The 20,756-nt window shown below is 41.4% G+C and overlaps 1 protein-coding gene across 5 annotated transcripts in view; it reads left to right on the top strand.

Annotated features, from left to right (window-relative positions):
- Nucleotides 1–20,744, top strand: part of TPR (translocated promoter region, nuclear basket protein) — a 33,325-nt gene extending 12,581 nt beyond the window's left edge. Inside the window, exons 19-51 of one of the 5 annotated variants that reach the window (XM_018912009.3) lie at nucleotides 96–230; nucleotides 875–1,015; nucleotides 1,172–1,340; nucleotides 1,809–1,975; nucleotides 2,189–2,341; nucleotides 2,672–2,788; nucleotides 3,444–3,647; nucleotides 3,738–3,922; nucleotides 4,105–4,252; nucleotides 4,616–4,753; nucleotides 5,373–5,504; nucleotides 5,759–5,889; nucleotides 6,249–6,459; nucleotides 6,613–6,759; nucleotides 7,140–7,338; nucleotides 7,976–8,181; nucleotides 8,681–8,742; nucleotides 9,634–9,842; nucleotides 10,147–10,419; nucleotides 11,212–11,360; nucleotides 12,175–12,258; nucleotides 12,688–12,774; nucleotides 13,111–13,242; nucleotides 13,763–13,853; nucleotides 14,307–14,479; nucleotides 15,381–15,449; nucleotides 16,018–16,127; nucleotides 16,724–16,830; nucleotides 17,513–17,608; nucleotides 17,764–17,920; nucleotides 18,560–18,678; nucleotides 19,575–19,673; nucleotides 20,535–20,744. In XM_018912009.3, the coding sequence (XP_018767554.2) occupies nucleotides 96–230; nucleotides 875–1,015; nucleotides 1,172–1,340; nucleotides 1,809–1,975; nucleotides 2,189–2,341; nucleotides 2,672–2,788; nucleotides 3,444–3,647; nucleotides 3,738–3,922; nucleotides 4,105–4,252; nucleotides 4,616–4,753; nucleotides 5,373–5,504; nucleotides 5,759–5,889; nucleotides 6,249–6,459; nucleotides 6,613–6,759; nucleotides 7,140–7,338; nucleotides 7,976–8,181; nucleotides 8,681–8,742; nucleotides 9,634–9,842; nucleotides 10,147–10,419; nucleotides 11,212–11,360; nucleotides 12,175–12,258; nucleotides 12,688–12,774; nucleotides 13,111–13,242; nucleotides 13,763–13,853; nucleotides 14,307–14,479; nucleotides 15,381–15,449; nucleotides 16,018–16,127; nucleotides 16,724–16,830; nucleotides 17,513–17,608; nucleotides 17,764–17,920; nucleotides 18,560–18,678; nucleotides 19,575–19,673; nucleotides 20,535–20,590 (4,656 nt within the window). In that variant the 3' untranslated portion in view covers nucleotides 20,591–20,744. Of the gene's footprint in view, nucleotides 1–95; nucleotides 231–874; nucleotides 1,016–1,171; nucleotides 1,341–1,808; nucleotides 1,976–2,188; nucleotides 2,342–2,671; nucleotides 2,789–3,443; nucleotides 3,648–3,737; nucleotides 3,923–4,104; nucleotides 4,253–4,615; nucleotides 4,754–5,372; nucleotides 5,505–5,758; nucleotides 5,890–6,248; nucleotides 6,460–6,612; nucleotides 6,760–7,139; nucleotides 7,339–7,975; nucleotides 8,182–8,680; nucleotides 8,743–9,633; nucleotides 9,843–10,146; nucleotides 10,420–11,211; nucleotides 11,361–12,174; nucleotides 12,259–12,573; nucleotides 12,775–13,110; nucleotides 13,243–13,762; nucleotides 13,854–14,306; nucleotides 14,480–15,380; nucleotides 15,450–16,017; nucleotides 16,128–16,723; nucleotides 16,831–17,512; nucleotides 17,609–17,763; nucleotides 17,921–18,559; nucleotides 18,679–19,574; nucleotides 19,674–20,534 lie in introns of all 5 variants that reach the window. The other 4 variants (XM_018912007.3, XM_018912008.3, XM_009088424.4 and 1 more) reach the window with 4 other exon arrangements.
- Nucleotides 20,745–20,756: the final 12 nt, after the last annotated feature.

Here is a 20,756-nt window from a genome sequence, read left to right as displayed (position 1 = left end):
TCTTGGCTTAATTCACACAGACTTTTAAATAATACTAAATTCAATGGATGGATTTGGGATTGACAACAAAGTTTTTATAATTTGTTGTCTTAAAGGTGAGAGCAGAAAACTTGAAAAAAGAGAAGGATATCCTGAAGATGTCAGATGTGCGCCTGACTCAGCAGCGTGACTCTCTGCTGGTTGAACAAAGAGGACAGAACTTGCTGCTCACTAATTTGAGAACAATTCAGGTATGTGGTGCTATTCTTATGCCCAGATTGGGTCTGTCAGGCTTTTCAATGAATACTGATGAAAATCAAAGAAAAGACTCAAAGGATTGGGTCTTGATGTGGACTTTTTTGTGGTTACAAATCAACACAATATAAAATACTTCAGCAACTTGTTTCAGCAAGTTTGGGATTCCTATCCAACATTATGATACTCTGTTATTTACCTGGGCAAAGTCCTGAAAATTCTGAGTTGATGTGAAGGATTTTCACAATCAAATGGAAACAAAACACATGAAACAAAGTGAAAGGATAAAATTTGTAATGGCAATACAAAGAATGTATTTAAGGGTGCACATTTTATCATGTGACTGAATTCTTTTTCTCTGGTAGATCTTTTGGAGGTGTTTTAGTCCGTGGCATTAGACTGCATGGACAGTAGATATTCTTCTAATAATATTTATTGTATTAACATCATCAATGAAACCTTTCAAAGCGAAGTCAAACATTGTAAGCACTACTTTTCAATATTTTCTGTATCTACCTATTATTTAATTATTCTTGGGGTGGGAGAAGTGTTGTGACAACTTTGTATGAAGTGCTGCAGTAATTCAGAAGAAAATTATTGAGGTATGTTGTAAACAAAATGCATTGGTCTCTTTTTACAGGGAATACTCGAAAGATCTGAGACAGAAACAAAGCAGAGACTCAATAATCAGATAGAAAAGCTTGAACGTGAGATATCTCAGCTGAAGAAGAAACTGGAAAGTGAGGTGGAACAAAGACATTCCCTTACCAAGAATCAGGAGGTGAGTGTAAATGTGCTGCACTTGTTTGGAAGAAAATAAAGCCCCAGGTGCTTCTGCCAGAGTGCAGCGTGTTCTTCTCCATACCTGACATGCAGAGCCACACTTGGCCTCTGCCATTTGGGAATAATTGTAAACTGAAGAACCCTGTGCTTGCAGGTTCATATCCTGGACCTGAAGAGGCAGCTGGAGACGGAGACCAATCGTCACATCAACACAAAGGAGCTCCTGAAGAATGCCCAGAAGGAAAACGCCATGCTGAAACAGCAGCTGAACAACACTGAGGCCCAGCTCACATCCCAGTCCTCACAACGGCCTCCAGGGAAAGGTAAAATCCTCCTCTTCAGTTAATTTCTCTTTATGCTAAGCATTGCCATCTGCAGAATGGTAAAATTCACAGTCCATAATAATTAGAATTGGGCCAACAGTACACTAAATAATAAATCACTGTGTTACTGCAATTCAGACAGATGATAACCAGCAAGATTTGTTAATGTAAAATTCACATCCAAGCAATCTTTGACAAAGAGGAAAAATAATGCAAAACTTCTTAAAGGATTAAGTTTATTATTTGAAGGAGCTTAAATCTATTAAGCTACATAGTTTTAAATAGTCAACAGTGTTTATTATAAGCCTTTATTTTGGTGAGGGCGGGCTTACAGTTTTATTTAGGGAAGCTTTGTGAAAGTAATTGTTTTTATTGTCTTATTATCCAAAAGTTACTTTAGTTTTCAAGAGAACAGTGATTTTAAGACTAAGTTAAACTTCAGTTAATGAATGTCTCCTAACATGGCAGGTCAGCCTAGTACAAATGAAGATGTGGATGATCTTGTGAGTCGTCTGAGACAAGCTGAGGAGCAAGTCAATGACTTGAGAGAGAGGCTCAAGACTAGTTCCAGTAATGTGGAGCAGTACAGGGCCATGGTTCTTAGCCTGGAGGAATCCCTCAATAAGGAAAAACAAGTAAGTGTTAATTACTTATTTTTATTTACTTTAATTGTTTTTTAGAGCAAGGATTCATTGCTGTTTGTGATTTTCCACATTTTCAGTGTTGTTCTAAATTAGATGCTGAGAATACCTATTCTGGCTTTAAATTGTTAACAAAATTCCAGTTTTGTATCAGAATAATGTATTTAACTGGATAAAAAATGGATCTCTTGATGGATTTTAATGAAGGTGACAGAGGAAGTTCGTACAACAGTTGAAGCTCGTCTGAAGGAGTCTTCAGAATATCAGGCACAACTGGAAAAGAAGTTGATGGAGTCAGAAAAAGAAAAACAAGAACTGCAGGAGGAGAAGCGCAAAGCTGTGGAGAACATGGAGCAGCAGGTATGCACTGACCCTCCCTGAGAGTCCCCAGGAATGGGCTTTGACAAAGCTTCCTCAGCTTCTCATTTCAAAAGGAAACAAAATGACTGTAACTAGAATTACTGCAGGCCCAACTCTGAAAGTAAAGAATTATATTTTTACTGGGAAAGACCTCTGTATATTAATAAGTCAAAATGTAGAAAGTATTTGTCTATTTTAGTACTAATTTTAATCTATAAGTAATAAAATAATCACCATTATGAAAGACTGTGTTCAGTATTCTGCAAATACTTTGCCATTTAGTCCTGGGTTTGTTCTTACTTTGTGTCTGTTGTTCCCCTGTCACTGCAGCTTTCAGAACTGAAGAAGAGTCTGTCAGCTGTGCAGTCAGAAGTTCAGGAAGCTCTTCAGAGAGCCAGCACAGCTCTGAATAATGAACAACAGGCCAGGAGGGACTGCCAGGAACAAGTATGTTTGTGGTGTTTGCCAATTTTAGCCAGGGTCAGCAGAATTCTTGTTAGCTTTCAGTTGAGCTTAAAACTAAACTTGTTACTCAGAGACTGCTGGAGGCAGGAAAAGTGCTGGGACAGCACATTCTCTATTTTGGGAGCAGCTGCTTATTGAATGCAATAGGTTTCTGTTTCTAAGGTCTGTTTCATTATGTAAAAAGATTGGCTTGGGAATGTAATTAACTGATTTTAATGAATTGCTGCCTTCATGCCCTGAGGAGGGGGCTGAAAATGCTCCCAACAAGACAATGGGGAAAGTATTTTTCTAACCCAAAAGATAATTGTCATCTTTTACGACTGTGGGGCTGTGTGATATTTACCAGCAGCTGATAAGATTGTCTTGTTACCAGCTGGTTTTTAAAGGGAATTTACTTTTCTGCAGATGAGAATTCCAGCAGCACTAATTGGTTTTAAGGATATCAAAAAACTTTTGGCTGTTTAATCCAACTCCAAATTTAGTAGATGGGCATTTCCATGTTTCCTGTGCTTGAGAATAGCAAAGATTTTGGGCAGTGGTTTTCTTCTTGCTTTGTGGTCACTTGATTTTGTCTCTTTGTACACATCAAACACACAAAATAAGGGTAGCAGAGTTCATTGATTCTGGTTTTGTGCAGGCAATGATGGCTTCTGAAGCTCAGAACAAATATGAGCGGGAGTTGATGCTTCATGCTGCCGATGTGGAGGCACTACAGGCTATCAAAGAGCAAGTCGCCAAGAATGCAGCTGTGAGGCAGCAGCTGGAGGAGGCTGCTCAGAAAGCAGAGTCTGAGCTCCTGGAATCCAAAGCCTCCTGGGAAGAGAGAGAGAGAATGATTAAGGTGTGATGGGCTTTGTTGTTTCAGTGGGTTTTTTTCAGTTAACAGAAATTCAGCCACAGAAAACACATTCAGTCAATGATTTTGTTGTAGGATGAAGCTTCAAAACTTGCATCCCGCTGTGAGGATCTGGAGAAACAAAATCGATTATTACATGAGCAGCTGGAGAGCATGAGCAATAAGATGGTGACTTCCATGAAAGAAGCCATCCCAACTGCAGCAAATGTTTCTCTCAGTGAGGAAGGCAAATCCCAGGAACAAATCCTAGAAATTCTTAGGTAACCTTAGCTCTGGGTTCCTTCCTGGGGTTATAAATTAGATTTGAACTTAAATAATTCTGTATTTCTTTATACTTGAAGGGTAATGTTAAAAATCCAAGTGGTTTTTTGCTGGTGGGAGGTAGTTGTGCTAGCTGAGAACATTTTCCTGGTGTGATGTGGTGTTGAACTCCTCCCTGCAGGTTTATCCGTCGGGAGAAGGAGATTGCAGAGACGAGGTTTGAGGTGGCACAGGTGGAGAGTCTGCGGTACCGCCAGAGAGTGGAGCACCTGGAGAGGGAGCTCCAGGAGCTGCAGGACAGCCTCAACGCTGAGAGGGAGAAGGTGCAGGTAGGCTGAGGGTTAATGCTTGTGACTTCAATGAGTACAAAGCTGTTCTGGGGCTGCCTGTGCCCCAAAATGAATTTTTGAAAGAATTTAAACTTTTTTTTTTTTTTTTTAACTGAGATTGCTTATAAGTGAATGAAGTATCTTGTTCTGAGTCTTGTGAGAGAGTGTGACAATTCCAAAATCTCATAAATTATCTTTATATCTTTTTTTTCCCCTCCCATCTCCTACTTTCCAATGTCTTGAATGTACATATGAAATAATGAATGCCATGAGAGCTTTCCAAGATGGTGGTGTTATACCAGATATGGGTAGAGTATATGTGCATGTGCAAGCAACAAATGATTGAGTTGACTCTTTCCACAGGTAACAGCAAAAACCATTGCACAACATGAAGAATTAATGAAGAAAACTGAGACCATGAACATACTCATAGAAACCAACAAGATGTTAAGGGAAGAGAAGGAAAGGCTGGAGCAAGAGCTACAGCAGATACAAGCAAAGGTTAGTACTGAGCTTCACATACACCTTTCAGATGTTCAGTGTATGGGTTAAATGTCAGGATATACCATTGCTAATTACAGTAAACATGTGATTTACATTATAATTGTTCCTTGAAGTCATACACTTATGAGGAAACTCTCCATTTCCAATTTTAAAAGACATTAGTCCATCTATGGTATTGGAAAGCTTGAAGTTCAGTTCCATTTAGATGAGCCTGAAAGTCAGTGTTTATTCTTGGCTAGAGGTAGACCAGGAGCAAGGCTATTATCAGCAATCACATTAAAAATGGCACAAGAATACATATAAAACAGAGCACAGCTTTATTAAGAGTTTAAAAGTGAGATACCATTTGTTTTAATGGTAACCAATGCATCGGATTTTAACATTAAAAATCTCTCCTGTACCAAAGTACAGAGTGAGCATCTAAGATTGGGATGCTGCACCAATATTTTTTTTCTCTGTAGGATCATCCTCTGCTGTTGTCTTTGTCCTTTTCTCTTCCTTCAGCTGGCCACTGGAAGGCAGAGAGTTAGGAAAGAAACTCTGTCATGACTTTTTCCTGAGAGATTCCTTCGGTTTCCCGAGGTGCAGAGTGTAACCCCTTACTGTGCTTCCTCAGGTACGCAAGCTCGAGGCAGACATCCTGCCCCTGCAAGAGTCCAATGCTGAGCTCAGTGAGAAGAGTGGGATGCTGCAGGCTGAGAAGAAGCTCTTGGAAGAGGATGTTAAACGCTGGAAAGCCCGGACTCAGGTGGGGAATTGCCTCCTTTTGAAGAACATGTGGAAAAAAGGCCCACCAGTCAAACAACTGAAAAAAGTGCTACATTTTCTTCAGAAGAATAAAAAACTAAGAAATTTGTTTTACTTATGAAGCATTGTTCACACAGCTTCAAAGTTGGCTATTCCATATCAAAATGGAAAAGCAGTGGCTCTAATCCAAAGAGATTTCTGGCTATAACTGTGTAATTATTTTACAAAAATGCCCATGTTTTCTTCCCCTTCCAGCACTTACTGAGCCAGCAGAAGGACACTGATCTCGAAGAGTATCGAAAGCTGCTCTCTGAGAAGGAGGCAAATGCCAAGCGTGTCCAACAGATGAGTGAAGAAACAGGCAGGCTTAAAGCAGAAGTTGCCAGGTGTGGTATTGGTCAATTTGTAAAAGGTTTGGTGCAAAGCAAAATATTCTAATTATAGCTGTATCTGGAAGTGTAATTTCCTAAGTGTCTCTGTGTAACTGTGAAACTTCTGGTATTCTTTCTGTGGCTTGATAACCAGCAGGTTAGGTGAAGTGAGAGTTGTTTTGCAAGCTGTCTATTAGCTGAAATCATTTCAAAGTAATATATTTTAGAATAATTTCTATTCTGTATTGCAAAATCCTAGGAAATATAATCCACTACAGATAATGCCTGTGATTTTACATAAGTAAGGGATATTGAAATGTGTATATGTTTTCAAGCATCTTATTTGCATCTCCCTCTGATCTCTTGTCATTTAGAACTAATGCATCCTTGACTACAAGCCAGAATCTTGTTCAGAACCTGAAGGATGAAGTAACTAAAATAAGAACAGAAAAGGACACTTTGCAGAAAGAACTGGATGCTAAAGTGGCTGACATACAGGAAAAAGTGAAAACTATAACACAGGTCAAGAAAATCGGTCGCAGGTACAAAACTCAGTATGAGGAGCTGAAAGCACAGCATGATAAGGTAGGTAGAACTGAAATGGAGCATTCCTTAGTGTTCCTGGGGTTTGTCCAGGACTTTTAAACCAATCACTTGGCACACAAAAGCATCTTGTGAAAGTAGTGACATTGTGATCAGATAGTCCCCTTCAGCCTTGTACCCCTTGATGCCTTTCAGATGGTTGCTGAATCATCAACTCTGCCTTTGGCAGAACCACAAGAAGACCAAGTTTCTCCCCAGGAAGTACAAGAGCTAAAAGACACTCTCAGTCAAGCTGAAGTGAAGACAAAGAATTTGGAGACTCAGGTTGAAAGTTTACAAAAGGTAAGAACAGTGAGTAATTTCAGAGTACTGTTCTTCACACACTCTTAAGTGTGTAATAGTGAAGAGTGGGAGGGTGTTTTAATGTTTGTCACAGAAATATGGGAAGTGACCAATTGTGGCCTCTGCTTTCTTGGGAAGGAGAGATCTCAAGCCTGGTATAAATCCTGTGTCTAATGTGTCTCACATTATTTCCTGGAATAAGTGGGAAAGAGAATGCTCTTCTCCAGCTCTTGCATTCAGAGAGGACTGAACTGTTGTTGATAAGAAGCCTTTTAACCTTAATCCAGTAGCCAGCTATTACCAGCTTCTTGGAACTGGGGCCCTATATTTGCCAAAGTAGTTGGTTGTGGCCAACAACTGCAATCTCTCTCCCTCCCTAGACAATAACAGAAAAGGAAACTGAAGTTAGAAATCTCCAGGAGCAAATAATGCAGCTACAGGCAGAACTGGCCCGTTTCCATCAAGATCTACAAGAGAAGACTACACAGGAAGAGCAGCTCAGGCAACAGATCACAGAGAAGGAGGAGAAAACAAGGAAGACCTTGCTTGCAGCCAAGCAGAAAATTGCACAGTTAGCTGGTATTGTATTTCTTTTTTTTCTGTCCTTAGAGATTTTGATTATTTCTAAAGGAAAAACCTTTAGACAGGATGCTTGAAAAATACGGCCTGCTTCATATTTTACTGAAAAGTGTTTTCTAGATGAAATGCTACAGGGATTGTTGTAAAGTTTAAATTTTAATTCCTGCAGGGGGTGATAAAAGTACATAAGTAGCTGCAACTGGACATAGGAAAAGTTTTGCTTACTTTTGGCCAGCCAACATGATTACATTTTTGATCCTTCTGTTGATTAGAGCAGATTGGCCCTACTAACAGGTCAGCTTAATCTCCCGTTCTCTAAATACAGTTTCAAAACACATTGTCTCCTCTGTTTTTAAATGTCACTGAGAGGAATGATGGTGTAAGAGCTTGCTGAAAACATCTTGTTCTTTTGGGACTACTTCTTTAACTTTTTATTTATCTATATTTATTACATATTTTCTATCTTTATTTTCTTTTTATTTAATTGCAATTGAAAAGAAAAGTGTCTATATTGCCTCCCAGATCTCCTTTTATAGCTTAACATTTTAGGATTTCAGAATACTTCAGTGACCTGGTAAAACACCCAGGTGTTCAGTGTGCAGATTCAGCAAGGCTGGACCCTTTCCTGTTCCACCAGGTACAAAAGAGCAGCTCACAAAGGAGAATGAGGAGTGGAAGCAGAAGAGCAGCTCCCTGGAGGAGCAGAAGACGGAGCTGGAGGTGCGGATGAGCGCCCTGAAGTCCCAGTACGAGGGGCGGATCTGCCGCCTGGAGAGGGAGCTCCGGGAGCAGCAGGAGCGGCACCACGAGCAGCGTGATGAGCCCCCAGAGTCCACAAACAAGGTACAGCATGTACACACTGCCAGGCAGCCCTGGGACAGCAGCCAGGCCACCACTGCCCAGCCTGGACTCAGGTGCCACCACGCCCTGCTCTTGGAAATACACAGATTGGACTCAGTAAGGGTTCAGAACTTAATTTAAATTTCCTGCCCTTATCAGAGTTCACAGCACTAACAAGCAGGCAGTTCTGCCATTCACTGTGAATCAGCCAAGGAGCTGTTCATGCTAGAACCTTTTTTTTGTATTTTACTCATGCATTCAGTATAATGGGTCCGTATCTCAAAGCTTCAGAAAATACCTGAGCAGTTACCAAATTGTTTTCCAGACTTGGTATGGCTGGTATGATTTGGTTCAGGGAATTTGCCATAATTACAGAGTCTGCCCAGGTAAATACCTAACAAGCATTTCTTTCACAGACTTGTTAGCAAAGTGCTCAAGTGTTTTCCATGTTGCCTGCACTGTTTCACACGTACCTGACATATTTCTGGTTTTTAACTAATAGGTCCCAGAACAGCAGAGGCAAATCTCACTCAAGTCTACTCCAGCTTCAGGTGAAAGAGGAATGTGAGTTCAAGGGGTTTGCAGAGTTTCTGTGGTTGATACTTCTTGGGTTTATCATAATGTAGTTGCTCTTCTTTTTAGCAAATCACTGGCTTTTCATAATTGTTCTTAAACAGCTGCAAAGATACTGACAGACATAGTGCATTCCTCCTGTTTTCTCAGCTATGCCTATCAATAGGGCTTTTAAGGGTCAAACTGGCATATTAGCCACCAGGAACATGGTATCAGGGAAACATGGAAGGTTTTTAAAAAACATTTTCCGACTTCAAGGTTCTTGAAGTTGTGTAATTTTGATTGTTAACTTTAACATTTTTGGTTTTGGGAAGGATCTTTCTTGTGCAAGAGTGAGAAATGGACTGAACAGGTAACTCTAAAAGATAAAATAGTCATTTGCCTAAGCTCTGAAATGGGAAATATTGCTGTACTACTGAGCTGTGATAACAAACTCCCTTTCAGCTATTATGAAATACATCCTTGAGACAGCAAGAATTCCAAAAAATTTTTAAAATTTGGCTGTCCCTTGTCTCAGCCAAGAGATGATGTCACTCTCTGTATTGAGTGAATCAGTTTTGATGTAAGATGTGTTACTCACTGTAATAAAGTCCCAGCACAGCCAACAGTACAAACATTTTGATCTGTTACCAGATTTCCCACTTGATTACCTTGGAAGAAACCTGTCAGTTCTCCAAGGTGGATAAAATACTATTGATGGCATAGTGTGTCTCTCTTTTTCAACTATAAAAAGTTTTGAAGACAATTCCTTAGGCTGTTCTCAGGCTTTTAAATTTAAAAGCTTTAAAAAAAAACAGTGTTTCTGGCTATGAAAATATACTTGTTTGTTATTTTTAAAGTCTGCTTTCTGTACCATGATGAAACCAATCTCCTGTTTTTCAGTGCCAGCACTTCAGATCCCCCAACAGCAAACATTAAACCAACTCCTGTTGTGTCAACTCCCAGTAAAGTGACTGCTGCTGCAATGGCTGGGAATAAGTCTACTCCAAGAGCCAGCATCCGTCCCATGGTGACACCTGCCACAGTCACCAATCCCACCACTACCCCCACAGCCACAGTGATGCCAACAACACAGGTGGAGACTCAGGAAGGTGAGCTTTTTAGTGTAGTGTAAGGATCCTCAGTACTCAGAAGTGCTGCCTTTGCCTTGAAGTGTTGGTGGCACTCAGTTTGGAAGGGCCACAGACAGTGTCACTGTCCCTGCGTCTCTTGGCGTGTTGCACTTCCATGACCATTCTGCTTGCAGCAAAGTTCATGGTTCCTCAGCTGGAGATGTGCATAACATGAATTCATCTGCAGAACACTGAATGTGCTTGTTCAGGGCATCCTGAGAGGGAGAATGTGAGCTGTGCTGGATGAATGAAGACCCTGACTGTGCTGCTGTTTGCCTTCCAGCCATGCAGTCGGAAGGACCCGTGGAGCATGTCCCGGTGTTCGGGAGTGCCAGCGGCTCCGTGCGCTCCACCAGCCCCAACGTGCAGACCTCCCTGCCCCAGCCCATCCTGACTGTGCAGCAGCAGACTCAGGCCACTGCCTTTGTGCAGCCCACCCAGCAAAGCCACGCTCAGATCGAGCCTGCAGCTCAGGAGCCAGCACCTCCCATCGTGGAGGTGGTGCAGAGCTCCCAGATAGAGAGACCCTCCACCTCCACCGCCGTGTTTGGCACAGGTTGGTGTCATTTCTTAGGCCTGCCTTGCTCAGTAGTTCCTTGTAGGTAGCTCCAGTTGGACCCTTGGCCAACCAGGCCTCACTTCAGTTTGAGCCTTTTCCCCCCCTCTCTTAGTTCACTGTACACTTTAAGAACTTCTAGAGCTGAGCTTCTTTCTTGAGCTGTCAGAAATGGTGCCTCTGAAATGCTGTTGGCACTGAATTCCTTAAAGTAGAAAGAAAATAAAACTTTGTGTTTGTCTTTTTCAGTGCAGCTTTGCTCTGAAGGTTTAAAACATTCAACCTTGCTGGCTCTGTTTCCATGGCACTATGAGCAAGGTTAATTTTAGGAGCCATGAGTAAGCTACTTAAGCTTGAATTTAAAATATAGGAAGTACTCTAAAGCTACTCACTGTAATACACTCTTGCACATCTCTTTTTCCTACACAGTATAAATAGAACATTTGTTCCCAAAAGAAACATTTCTACAGACTGTTGGGGTTCTCTTTTTCTAGCTGATACTCTTAAAGATTTTGGGTGTACTTGTCCAAAGCAAAAATGGTGGAAGAAATATTTGGGTTGTACCCTGGGGCTTGTAATTAGGGTTAATTAAGCTTTGAATAAAGGCTTGAGAGCTTAAGACTTGTAACTAAAGGTGTTGATGTTTTCCTGGCCTAGGAAACAGCTCAGTGCAATTCTGATTTGTTGTCGTTCAGTGCAGAAGTGGAGGTGATCTTCAGAGGAAAATAGCAAAGCTTTTGATTTCTGGTTTGTCTCTGTGTTGCTCTGAAAATAACTGAGAGGTCTTTGCAGTTTCAGCTACCCCCACTTCCTCACTGTCAAAACGCTCCCGAGAGGAAGAGGAGGACAACACTGTGGAGAACTCAGACCAGATCTCTGAGGAAACAGTGGATGCACCTACCTCAAAGAAACTGAGAATCATGCAGAGAGTTGGGCCTGAGGTTTGCACAAACATAAAACGCTACTACTTAATCTTTGTAGGATTTGAATGGGAAGAAAAAATGTGTTACTTCAGAGCAAGTCAGTGAATTCTTAATTGACTTTCTAATCTGTTGGGGAGGAAGCAGTTATATTTGGGTATCTAAAAAGGCAGAGGTTAAACAGTTAGAATGAATGATGTAAGTCTTAACCTGTAGAGAGGTTAAGATTAGAGAGGAAGAGAGAGGGCCATATCCTGGAATTGAGGAGGAAGAAGTTTGAACTTCTTTCAGTGTGATTCAGAAGGTCTTTATCTACAGTAATTCTGGACAAAAATACAGGGTATTTAGGAGATGGGAAAAATAGATGAGTTGCTGGAAAAGCCTACAGAAGATGCATGTGAATATTGGTGTGAGGGATTTGGGATGTGCTGTGAAAAAGGGATAAAATTGATGAGACAACCTCATAGTGTTAAGGAAGCCAAAGATATTTTATTAACTCTGTGCCAGAGGGATTTTCCTAAGAGGAAAAGGGCAGGATTGTGTAAGAACATTACCACTTAAGGATCTGGAAGGCTGGAGGTAGAATAGGAAACTTTGATTTGATTTTGGTTCTGAAAAGATTGAGGTATGCTGAGGTCCAGTGAGTTGGGGAAGTTGTTTTTCTCAAGGGCAGGGAAGTAAGATTTTTGATAAAAGCATTGCTAAGGAAGCAGGAGAAAATGTTGCCCATAATCTTTGTGGTAAAAGATAATTTTTATTAAAGAAGTAAAAAAAATCTTAAACATGTTTAGGGCTAATGATGTGTTTTAAATGAGAAAAATGTTTGTACTTCCAGGAGGAAGTGACAGCAGAAGAGAGCACTGATGGAGAGGTGGAGGCACAAACATACAATCAAGACTCACAAGACTCCATTGGAGAAGTAAGCATATTTGAAGAGCAAAAATCTTCAGCAGAAATAGCCATCTGCCCCAAAAACTCTCAGTGTATTTAGAAGTGAAATCTCAAATGGAGTCCTGCAGATTCCGATGGAAACCACTTAAAATGTTTTAAAGTTTAGGCTTGAACTGTTCAGTCACTGACAGTCACCTGTCACATTCTCTTTAGTCCTCTCCTCTGGTCAGTTTTTAAGGAACAGCAGTAGCTGTCCTCTAAGGATCAGAGTCTGGTTCTGTTGCTGTTGATGGTGGTGCAGTGAATTTGGTTTGTTCTGGTGATTGCCTTTGCTCTTTGGCAGGGTGTGACACAGGGGGAGTATGCGGCCATGGAGGACAGCGAGGAGACTTCCCAGTCTATCCCAATAGATCTGGGGTCCCTTCAGTCAGACCAACAAAACACTTCTTCATCTCAGGATGGCCAGTCCAAGAGGGATGATGTGATTGTAATTGATAGTGATGATGAAGATGATGACGATGAAGAAAATGAAGGGGAGCAGGAAGTATGTATATCATGGAATTCCTTTATGATTTTGTCTTTCATCAGATGTAAAACTCTAGAGGCAGGATTAATGTAATCAAAATATTTTTGAGTAAGTGGTCTGTATTTATATTGCCTGAACTTGTAGTGTTTTAAAGCTACCTGCTAATTCACCTTGAATTTTTCTTTTACCTTCCTTTATCTGAGCCCTCAGGCTTTTCCATCTTCTTTCCTACCCTTGACCTGTTGAAGAGGGAGAGAGGGAGTGTCTGGGTGGGTGTTGATCTGTGCACCACATCCAGCCTATTCCACTCCCCTTTCTGCATTTCCCTAAGGCTCTTTTATTGTTTCATCACAGGATTATGATGATGAGGAAGAGGAGGATGAGGATGATGATGAAGACACAGGGATGGGAGATGAAGGTGATGACAGCAATGAAGGAACTGGTAGTGCTGATGGCAATGATGGATATGAAGCAGATGATGCTGAGGTGAGATTTGTATCTTTCTTTTGTAGCCTGGTAAATTTCTTTCAACAAATCAGTGCTGTAATGCACAAATGTGAACGCTTGGAAGAGAAAATCCTGGTATGAATTCATCCCCAGAAGTTGAAGGATGGTACTGGGTGATGGTAATTTCTTACAACTGGTGTGTTTTCACAAGAAAAATCAACTAGGAATGTTTAAGAGGGCTGAATGAAAATACAAAGTACAGGAGCCAGCAGCAAATACTGTAGTTGCAAAGTTGGTGAGGCTTTTGAAGAGCTGGATATTTCTGTCTGTTGTTATTAAATGGGGGTGGCTACATTGTACAGGTTTGTATATGCACAGATACTCAAAACTTCTGAAATCTCATACAGTTGAATATATTAACCTAATGCTGTATTGTAACCTAATTTAAGATTGTCATATATTTGACTTTTTTTACTTTCTGAATACTTTTGTACTGCTTTTATATTCTCTTTACAACCTATAATTTGTTTAGTCATACTCTGTTTGTGTGGGATTTTAGGGTGCTGATGGTACAGATCCTGGAACAGAGACTGAAGAGAGCATGGGAGGAGCTGAAAGCAACCAGAGGGCAGCAGATTCCCAAAACAGTGGTACAGTTATTCCATGTTTCTTCACAGTCTGTCTAGGTAGGGGGAGGGAAATGTAGAAGCTCTTTTCCATGCGTTAAAATTTGCACTTAAAAGTTAAAATATCAGTGAAATACTAAAGGCCATTTCAACGTGCAGTGTGCATTCTTTTGAAATGGTCTTTTCTGGATTTGTTCTAAATTCCTTTGAAAATCCTTCAAGCTCTGGTTGCTGTGGAAACTTAATGGCTCACTGGATTAATCGGTCTCTAAATCAGCAATTGAATAATTAAGACTTTGTTTCAGTGCTGGAGTTGTAGCTGGCACAAGTCCTCTTCAAGTGATTTTACATAGCAATACCGGGCTGTCCCCAGGCTTGCAAGGGAAAAATGAGTTAATTCATGGCAGCATTGGAAGATTTGCCTTCATGTATTCAGCTTGGTTCCTAGGGTTTTCCCCCTGTGTATTTGTGTTGTAGGAGAAGGGAGCACGAGTGCTGCAGAGTCCACGTTTGCCCACGAGAGCCTGCCATCGGCATCGTCCGAGCGCCAGGGCCCGCGGCCCCCGCAGTCCCCGCGGAGGCCCCCGCACCCTCTGCCCCCACGGCTCACCATCCACGCCCCTCCCCAGGAGCTGGGGCCCCCAGTGCAGGTACAAACCAGCTCCAGTCCCTCAGGAGACTTGGAAAAAAAATTGCTGTATGATTTCTTATCAATAAAATCCATTGGGAAAATGTTGCCAGCTGTACAGCGTGATAGAAGTGGTAGCTGGGCAAAGGGGTTTAGTCATCCTGCAGATGATGGCTGGACAGGGAACACACAAATCCATCCCCAGTGCCTTACTGCTTTTTATCTTGGAATTCTTATTAGATTATACCAGTACTATGTCAGTCAGTGGCTGATGATATTTCCACTCAAAAAGCTTTTCTTAGCCAGGTTGTAGCTCAGATTTGAAGGGTTTTTATGAGTTGCCCCAGTGTAGATGGGGCAAAGGAATGCTGCCGTTTATTTTCCAAGTTATTGGAAAATTGCCTGACCCACAATTATGCTTATTGAAGACCTGTAGATTTTGTAAATTAAAACATCACAGCAGGAGTTCTTCAGAAATACCCTGACTGAAATGATCCTTTACCATTAACTTGTGCTGAGGCTTAGGATCACAATATTTTTGTGTGAAAGTTTCCTGTATTCAGTAGAGACTTGAATAAAAGATTACTGTCACTTGCCCATAATATACGTATTGTCCCCCAGAGAGTGCTGGGGCACTGAACAGGTTCTCCAGGGAATGGGCACAGCCCCAAGGCTGTCAGAACTCCAAGAGTGTTTGGACAATGCTCTCAGGCTCTTCCTGAGTTTCTTGGGCCTGTCCTTCATGCAGGGGTTGGACTTGATGATCCTTGTGGGTCCCTTCCAGCTCAGGATATTCTGTGATTCCATGATGATTGCCATGCTTACTCATCTAGCTTCTATCCTTGGCTCTGACTGAACACTTGTAGGTTGTTAGAATTCCAGGACCACATTCACACAATTTCCCCCATTTCTTTCCCATAAAGAGAATCCAGATGACTCGAAGACAGTCTGTGGGGCGAGGGCTCCAGCTGACCCCTGGGATAGGTGGAATGGTGAGTGTATCAGAATCTGCTACTAATGCCCTGCTTTCATGGAACTTTCTAACTCCTGGGGTTACTTTGGTTTTTAAAGAAGCCTGGCTGCTGATTCAGCGAGGTGATGGTCTCTGTAGTCTTGCAGAAAATATCCTACTCCTGTTAATTCTTGTATTAAAGGAAGGCAAAGATTAAAAAACTCCCAGGAAACAAAAGGCTTCAAAAAATGCTCAATTAGTTTTGTTAAGGTGATTTTATTTATGTATTTTTAGAGTCAGTCAAAGTGGCTGTGTTGCTGGAAAAAATAATACTAAGTTCAGCCTCATCCTAAAGGAACTAAGGCTAATTTATGCTGTCTCCATCAGCTAATTTTGAACCCTTTATTCATCTGTATTTGGCAGAACAAATGCAGGTTCAGTGAGGAAAAAGAGACTAAGTACCTAAAGCATCAGCTTTAGATTTCTGATATTAAACAAGAATTTTGTTAGAGCTAAATCTGTCTTTGTTTTGCTGGACTATATGGAAGAAGATCAACCTTTAACTCAGCCGGTAAAAACTGGAAATACATTGTAGGCTCTCATATCAGTCTCTTTTTTTCCAGCAGCAGCATTTCTTTGATGATGAGGACAGAACAGTTCCAAGCACACCAACTCTTGTAGTTCCACATCGTACAGATGGATTTGCAGAAGCCATTCAGTAAGTAGATCTGAAAAGAAAAAGGGAAAAAAAAGGCTTTTCTCTATTCTTTATTTTATTTCTTTCTGTTTTTCAGTGAAATGAAAATAAATTTAAATTAAATGAACTTGTGATTGAAGTAACATGGTAGGTAGCAGGATAGATAACTGCATTGCAGATAAGATAATTTTTGTTTGAATTGTGTGTCATATAACTGATCAGATTAGGTATTGAATATTCTCCCATGTAACCTGGTGATTTAAGAAGAGATTAAACAAACAAAAAAGTTCTATCCAATTTCCAGTGAAAGTAGGAAAAGTTGCCTCTGTTTTGGCTTTTGGGATGTTCTGAACATGTCCAGCAATTCACTTAAAATTGTGAGACTTCATAGAATAGATAAGTAAAAAATATTCTCTTCAGGGCTATTGTACCGATTTTGAATGCATTCCTAATAATTTGAGAGCTAATTGCTGTTTATTTAGCAGTAGCTCAGCTGATTTTTGTGGTCAGTATTAACTCATTTTGTCTCATGCTTGATTTGTTCTCTTGGTGAGAAAGTTCTCCCCCCGCCCTGATCTTTGGGAAGTTGCAGAATTCCTTAAGTCTGTGTTTTCCAGTTCCCCGCAGGTAGCTGGAGTTCCTCGCTTCAGATTTGGGCCCCCTGAAGATATGCCACAAACCAGCTCCAGTCACTCTGATCTTGGGCAGCTGGCATCACAAGGAGGTAAAGCAGTTCTGGGCTCTCTTTTCTGTGGGTCTTTGAGTGAAAAAGAGAGAATTCGGTCAACAAAACACAATTCTTCACACAATGCTTCAGAAAATTGTTGAAGTGTGGAAAGCTACAACTCTTAAATAGTTGTCAGCAGTGAGAGAATAACAGAAATTGAGGAGGTGTTATCTTCAAGCTGCTACATTTATAGTTGTGTTAGGATTTTGAAATTGAATGAAATATTGAAGGAATGGTTTTTAACTTCAATTTTACTATTGTTTGTAGCTTCCCCGTAGTGAAACAATAGGGGGAAAACATCAAATGCAAAGAAATCTTTGGGCTATATCCTTATCTGCTCAGAGATGCTCAGGCTGTTGTGTTTGTTGTTGGTCTGAATCTGTCCCTTTCCTGGCATCCCTGTTGGCATGGAACACAGACTGTTCTCTGAAGAAAGCTCATAGCAAAGTAATGGCATAATGCAAAGGTGAAAGTTAACAAAACAAGCAGTAATATTTTCATCAAGGTGTTACCTTCCAATAAATTATGATCAGCTCTGGCAGTAAGTCAAAACAAAATAACAAAAATCTGCTTAAATACAAGTGACTGGATTTTATCAAGTGGCCAGAGGGAAGACATTGGTTAATCCTTTTTATAGGCACTCATTTGGATGGATTGTCACTGAAACTTTGTGTTACAGGTTTAGGGATGTATGAAACCCCACTGTTCCTTGCCCACGAGGAGGAATCAGGGGGTCGTAGTGTCCCCACAACACCGTTACAAGTGGCAGCACCGGGTAAGTGGCAGAGGTTTAGAGAGCGAAGCAGGGAATGATTCCCTGTGGTGGGTGCAGTGCTGCTGCTCCTCAGGAGCGCTGGGCAGCCTGTCCCCGAGCTGCCTGTGCTGTCACAGGCTCTGTGGGCAGGGCCTGAGGGTGTCTGTGCTCCACAGTGACGGTGTTCACAGAGAGTGCCTCGGCCGACGCCTCGGAGCACGCGTCCCAGTCCGTGCCCATGGTCACCACCTCCACCGGCAGCCTGTCCACCACCACCGAGCCCGGCGCCGGTGACGATGCCGACGAGGTCTTCGCAGAGGCAGAGTCTGAGGGGTAAAGCACCACTGGTTTGGTTCACTAGCACTGCTGACATGTTCACTGTCACCAAGGGGCAGCTCAGACAGCGTTTCGTAGTGCTGTGAGGCAGGACAATCTGACTCTTCATCCAAAACCAATGGTTTTCTGCTGATCTTCTCCTTGGGATTCAACAAAGTTAATATAAAAGTCACAAAAAAACCCATATTTTTTAAGAATGCAGAGCACTCTGCAATAGTCAAATACCGATGTTAAAGGCAGAGGTTGAAGCATCAGTTTGTAGAATAAAGACTAAGTTGTTCCTGTGTAATACAGAAAATCACTCCTCATGCAAAGCACACATATGATTAAGCCACCCAGTGAAGACAGTGCATGAACAAGAGATGAAGCACGGGGCTGGAATAAGCAGTTCTTAGTCAATTTTGAAGACAATTTTGTCTTTTGCTTTACAAGTGCAACTTTTAATATTTATAATAATTGCTATATTTTGTATTATGATGAAGTAAAGATCTAAAAGGGGACAGTTTATCATTTTATGCCATATTTTACTTTTGATTCTCATTGAATCTTTGTGTTCCAAGACAAGTTTTTTTCTGGACCTTTTTGAAACTACACAAATACACTTACATGATTCTCCTCCCCCTCCTTCCCTTCTAGCATTACTTCAGAAGCAGGTCTAGAAATTGATAGCCAGCAAGAAGAAGAATCTGTTCAAGCATCTGATGAGTCAGATCTTCCTTCAACTAGTCAGGATCCTCCTTCGAGTTCATCTGCAGGTACAGGATTATCACAATAATAGTTTGTACCTTTTCATTAAGAGTGGGAATTCCTTTGTCCAGCATCGTGGCTGGTAGCCAGGATACACAAAATAAGATAAAACCCTTAGAATCAAAGACTCATAGAATGGTTTGGGGTGGAAGGGATCTTAAAGCTCATGTAGTGCCACCCCTGCCATGGGCAGGGACACCTTCCACTAGCCCAGGTTGTTTTGAGCTCTGTCCAGCCTGGCCTTGGACACTTCCAAGGATCCAGGGGCAGCCACAGCTTCTCTGGGCACCCTGTGCCAGGGCCTCTCCACCCTCACAGAGAACAATTCCTTCCCAAACTCCCATCTAACCCTGCCCTCTGGCAGTGGGAAGCCATTCCCTCTCATCCTGTCCTTACAGGCCATTGTCCCAAGTCCCTCTCCAGCTCTTCTGGAGCCCCTTTAGTCACTGGGAGGGGGCTCTAAGGTCTCCCCAGATTCTGTAAGAGCAAGATCATATTTTGATGCTTATAGATTCTTTGGTACTTTGGTAAACCATTTTTCCTTGGACTGCAGTAACTGGAGTAGGCCAAGAAAGAATAACACTTCAAGGAGCAAACGTTACTGATACTTTGGTGATTTATCCACTAGCATATTTTATGTCCGTTTTAAAATATTTTTAATTAAATTGTGAAACAACAATAAGTTAATCTCTATTGAGTTATCAATTAACCCCTTGTATAGAGAGCGAGAGAAGTGCAGTTTATTTGTTTTGAAGCTTTTATTTATCTTGGAGGAGAGGTCAATAAAATAAGGAAGGCACTTTTATCATTCTAAAGTAAAGAAAGCATAACCGATATCAAAACATGGAAAGATGAGAAGCTGGCAAGCACAGCCACCCTTTTTCTGCACTGCCTCTCCCCACAGACACGAGTAGCACTCAGCCCAAGTCCCTGCGCCGGGTCCGGCTGCAGCCACCGACACTGAGGACGGGCGTGCGTGGCCGGCAGTTCAACAGGCAGAGGGGTAAGTGCTCCTGGCTGCTCCCAGCTGGCCTTGCCGGCAGGCAGGGAGTGAGTGAGTGACACAGCAGCTCTGCTCTCCAGTTTGGTGTGTGACCCTGAGCTCTAGTTTGGGTTTAGTGTGTTAGGCTGAGCAGGTTTCGGACAGGCAAACTTCCTTCTGCAGTGGCACCTGGCTCTTAGCAGTAGAGGGAATGTAAAATGCATTAATCTTCAAAGTTTTAAAGGAAGCTTCCAGAAGTCTGTTAGGACAGCAGTTTAGAAAATTCTGGTTTTAGCATTGGAGGAGTTTCCATTTGGTACATTAAGGATTCCAGTTATATCAATGTGTACTCATTGAAAAAAACTTTATTGGAAGTATTACAGGTTTTTCAGTGTCATAGAGTTAAACCATGGCAAGAAATTATTTTTGCAACTTCTGTACTGAAAAAAAGCCTTTGATGGGTTTTTGTTCTGTTTTGCATTATTTTAACATTGTAGAAGACTTAATATTAGCATTGAAATATAGATTAGCTGGTATTTTAAGGGGAAAAAAATAAGGAGGTGGGACTAGGATAGAGTTTCTTCCATCTGTTACCATTTTTTTTAATAAGAAGGAGGAGGGACTAACTGATTTCAGATGGGGTAAAAATCCTCTGCTCATTTTTTTGGCTCAGGGTCATAAGTCACCTCCAGCCTTTTGCATGACAGAGGTGACATGTACATGTGTTACGAGGCTTAGGGGGAGAGACGGGGAACTTGAACTGTATCAGAAAGGAACCACTCCCCAGCCCTGACAATTCCTTAGGGAATGATCAAGTATCACCTGTGCAATGATTGATTAGAAGGGTTTATACTAATGCACTTGTTTTCTTTGCCTGCACAGGTGTAACTCATGCCATGGGAGGCAGAGGAGGCCTGAACAGAGGAAACATTAGTTAAATGAAATGTAAAGGACTTCCAGCTGTGTATACAAAATGCCAGTTTGCCTGTGATTGCTTAGTGTAATGAAGCCAGAGCTTGAAAGCAGCATTTTCATACTTAGAGTTGTGTGCACATATTTCAATGTCTTTTATTAATAAAATTAGAAAAAACATTGACATATCCA

Source organism: Serinus canaria, chromosome 8, assembly GCF_022539315.1.
Source record: "Serinus canaria isolate serCan28SL12 chromosome 8, serCan2020, whole genome shotgun sequence".
Taxonomy (NCBI): Eukaryota; Metazoa; Chordata; class Aves; order Passeriformes; family Fringillidae; genus Serinus; species Serinus canaria.
The sequence above is the reverse complement of the archived record's forward strand: the minus strand, read 5'-3'. Positions and strand labels throughout refer to the sequence as shown.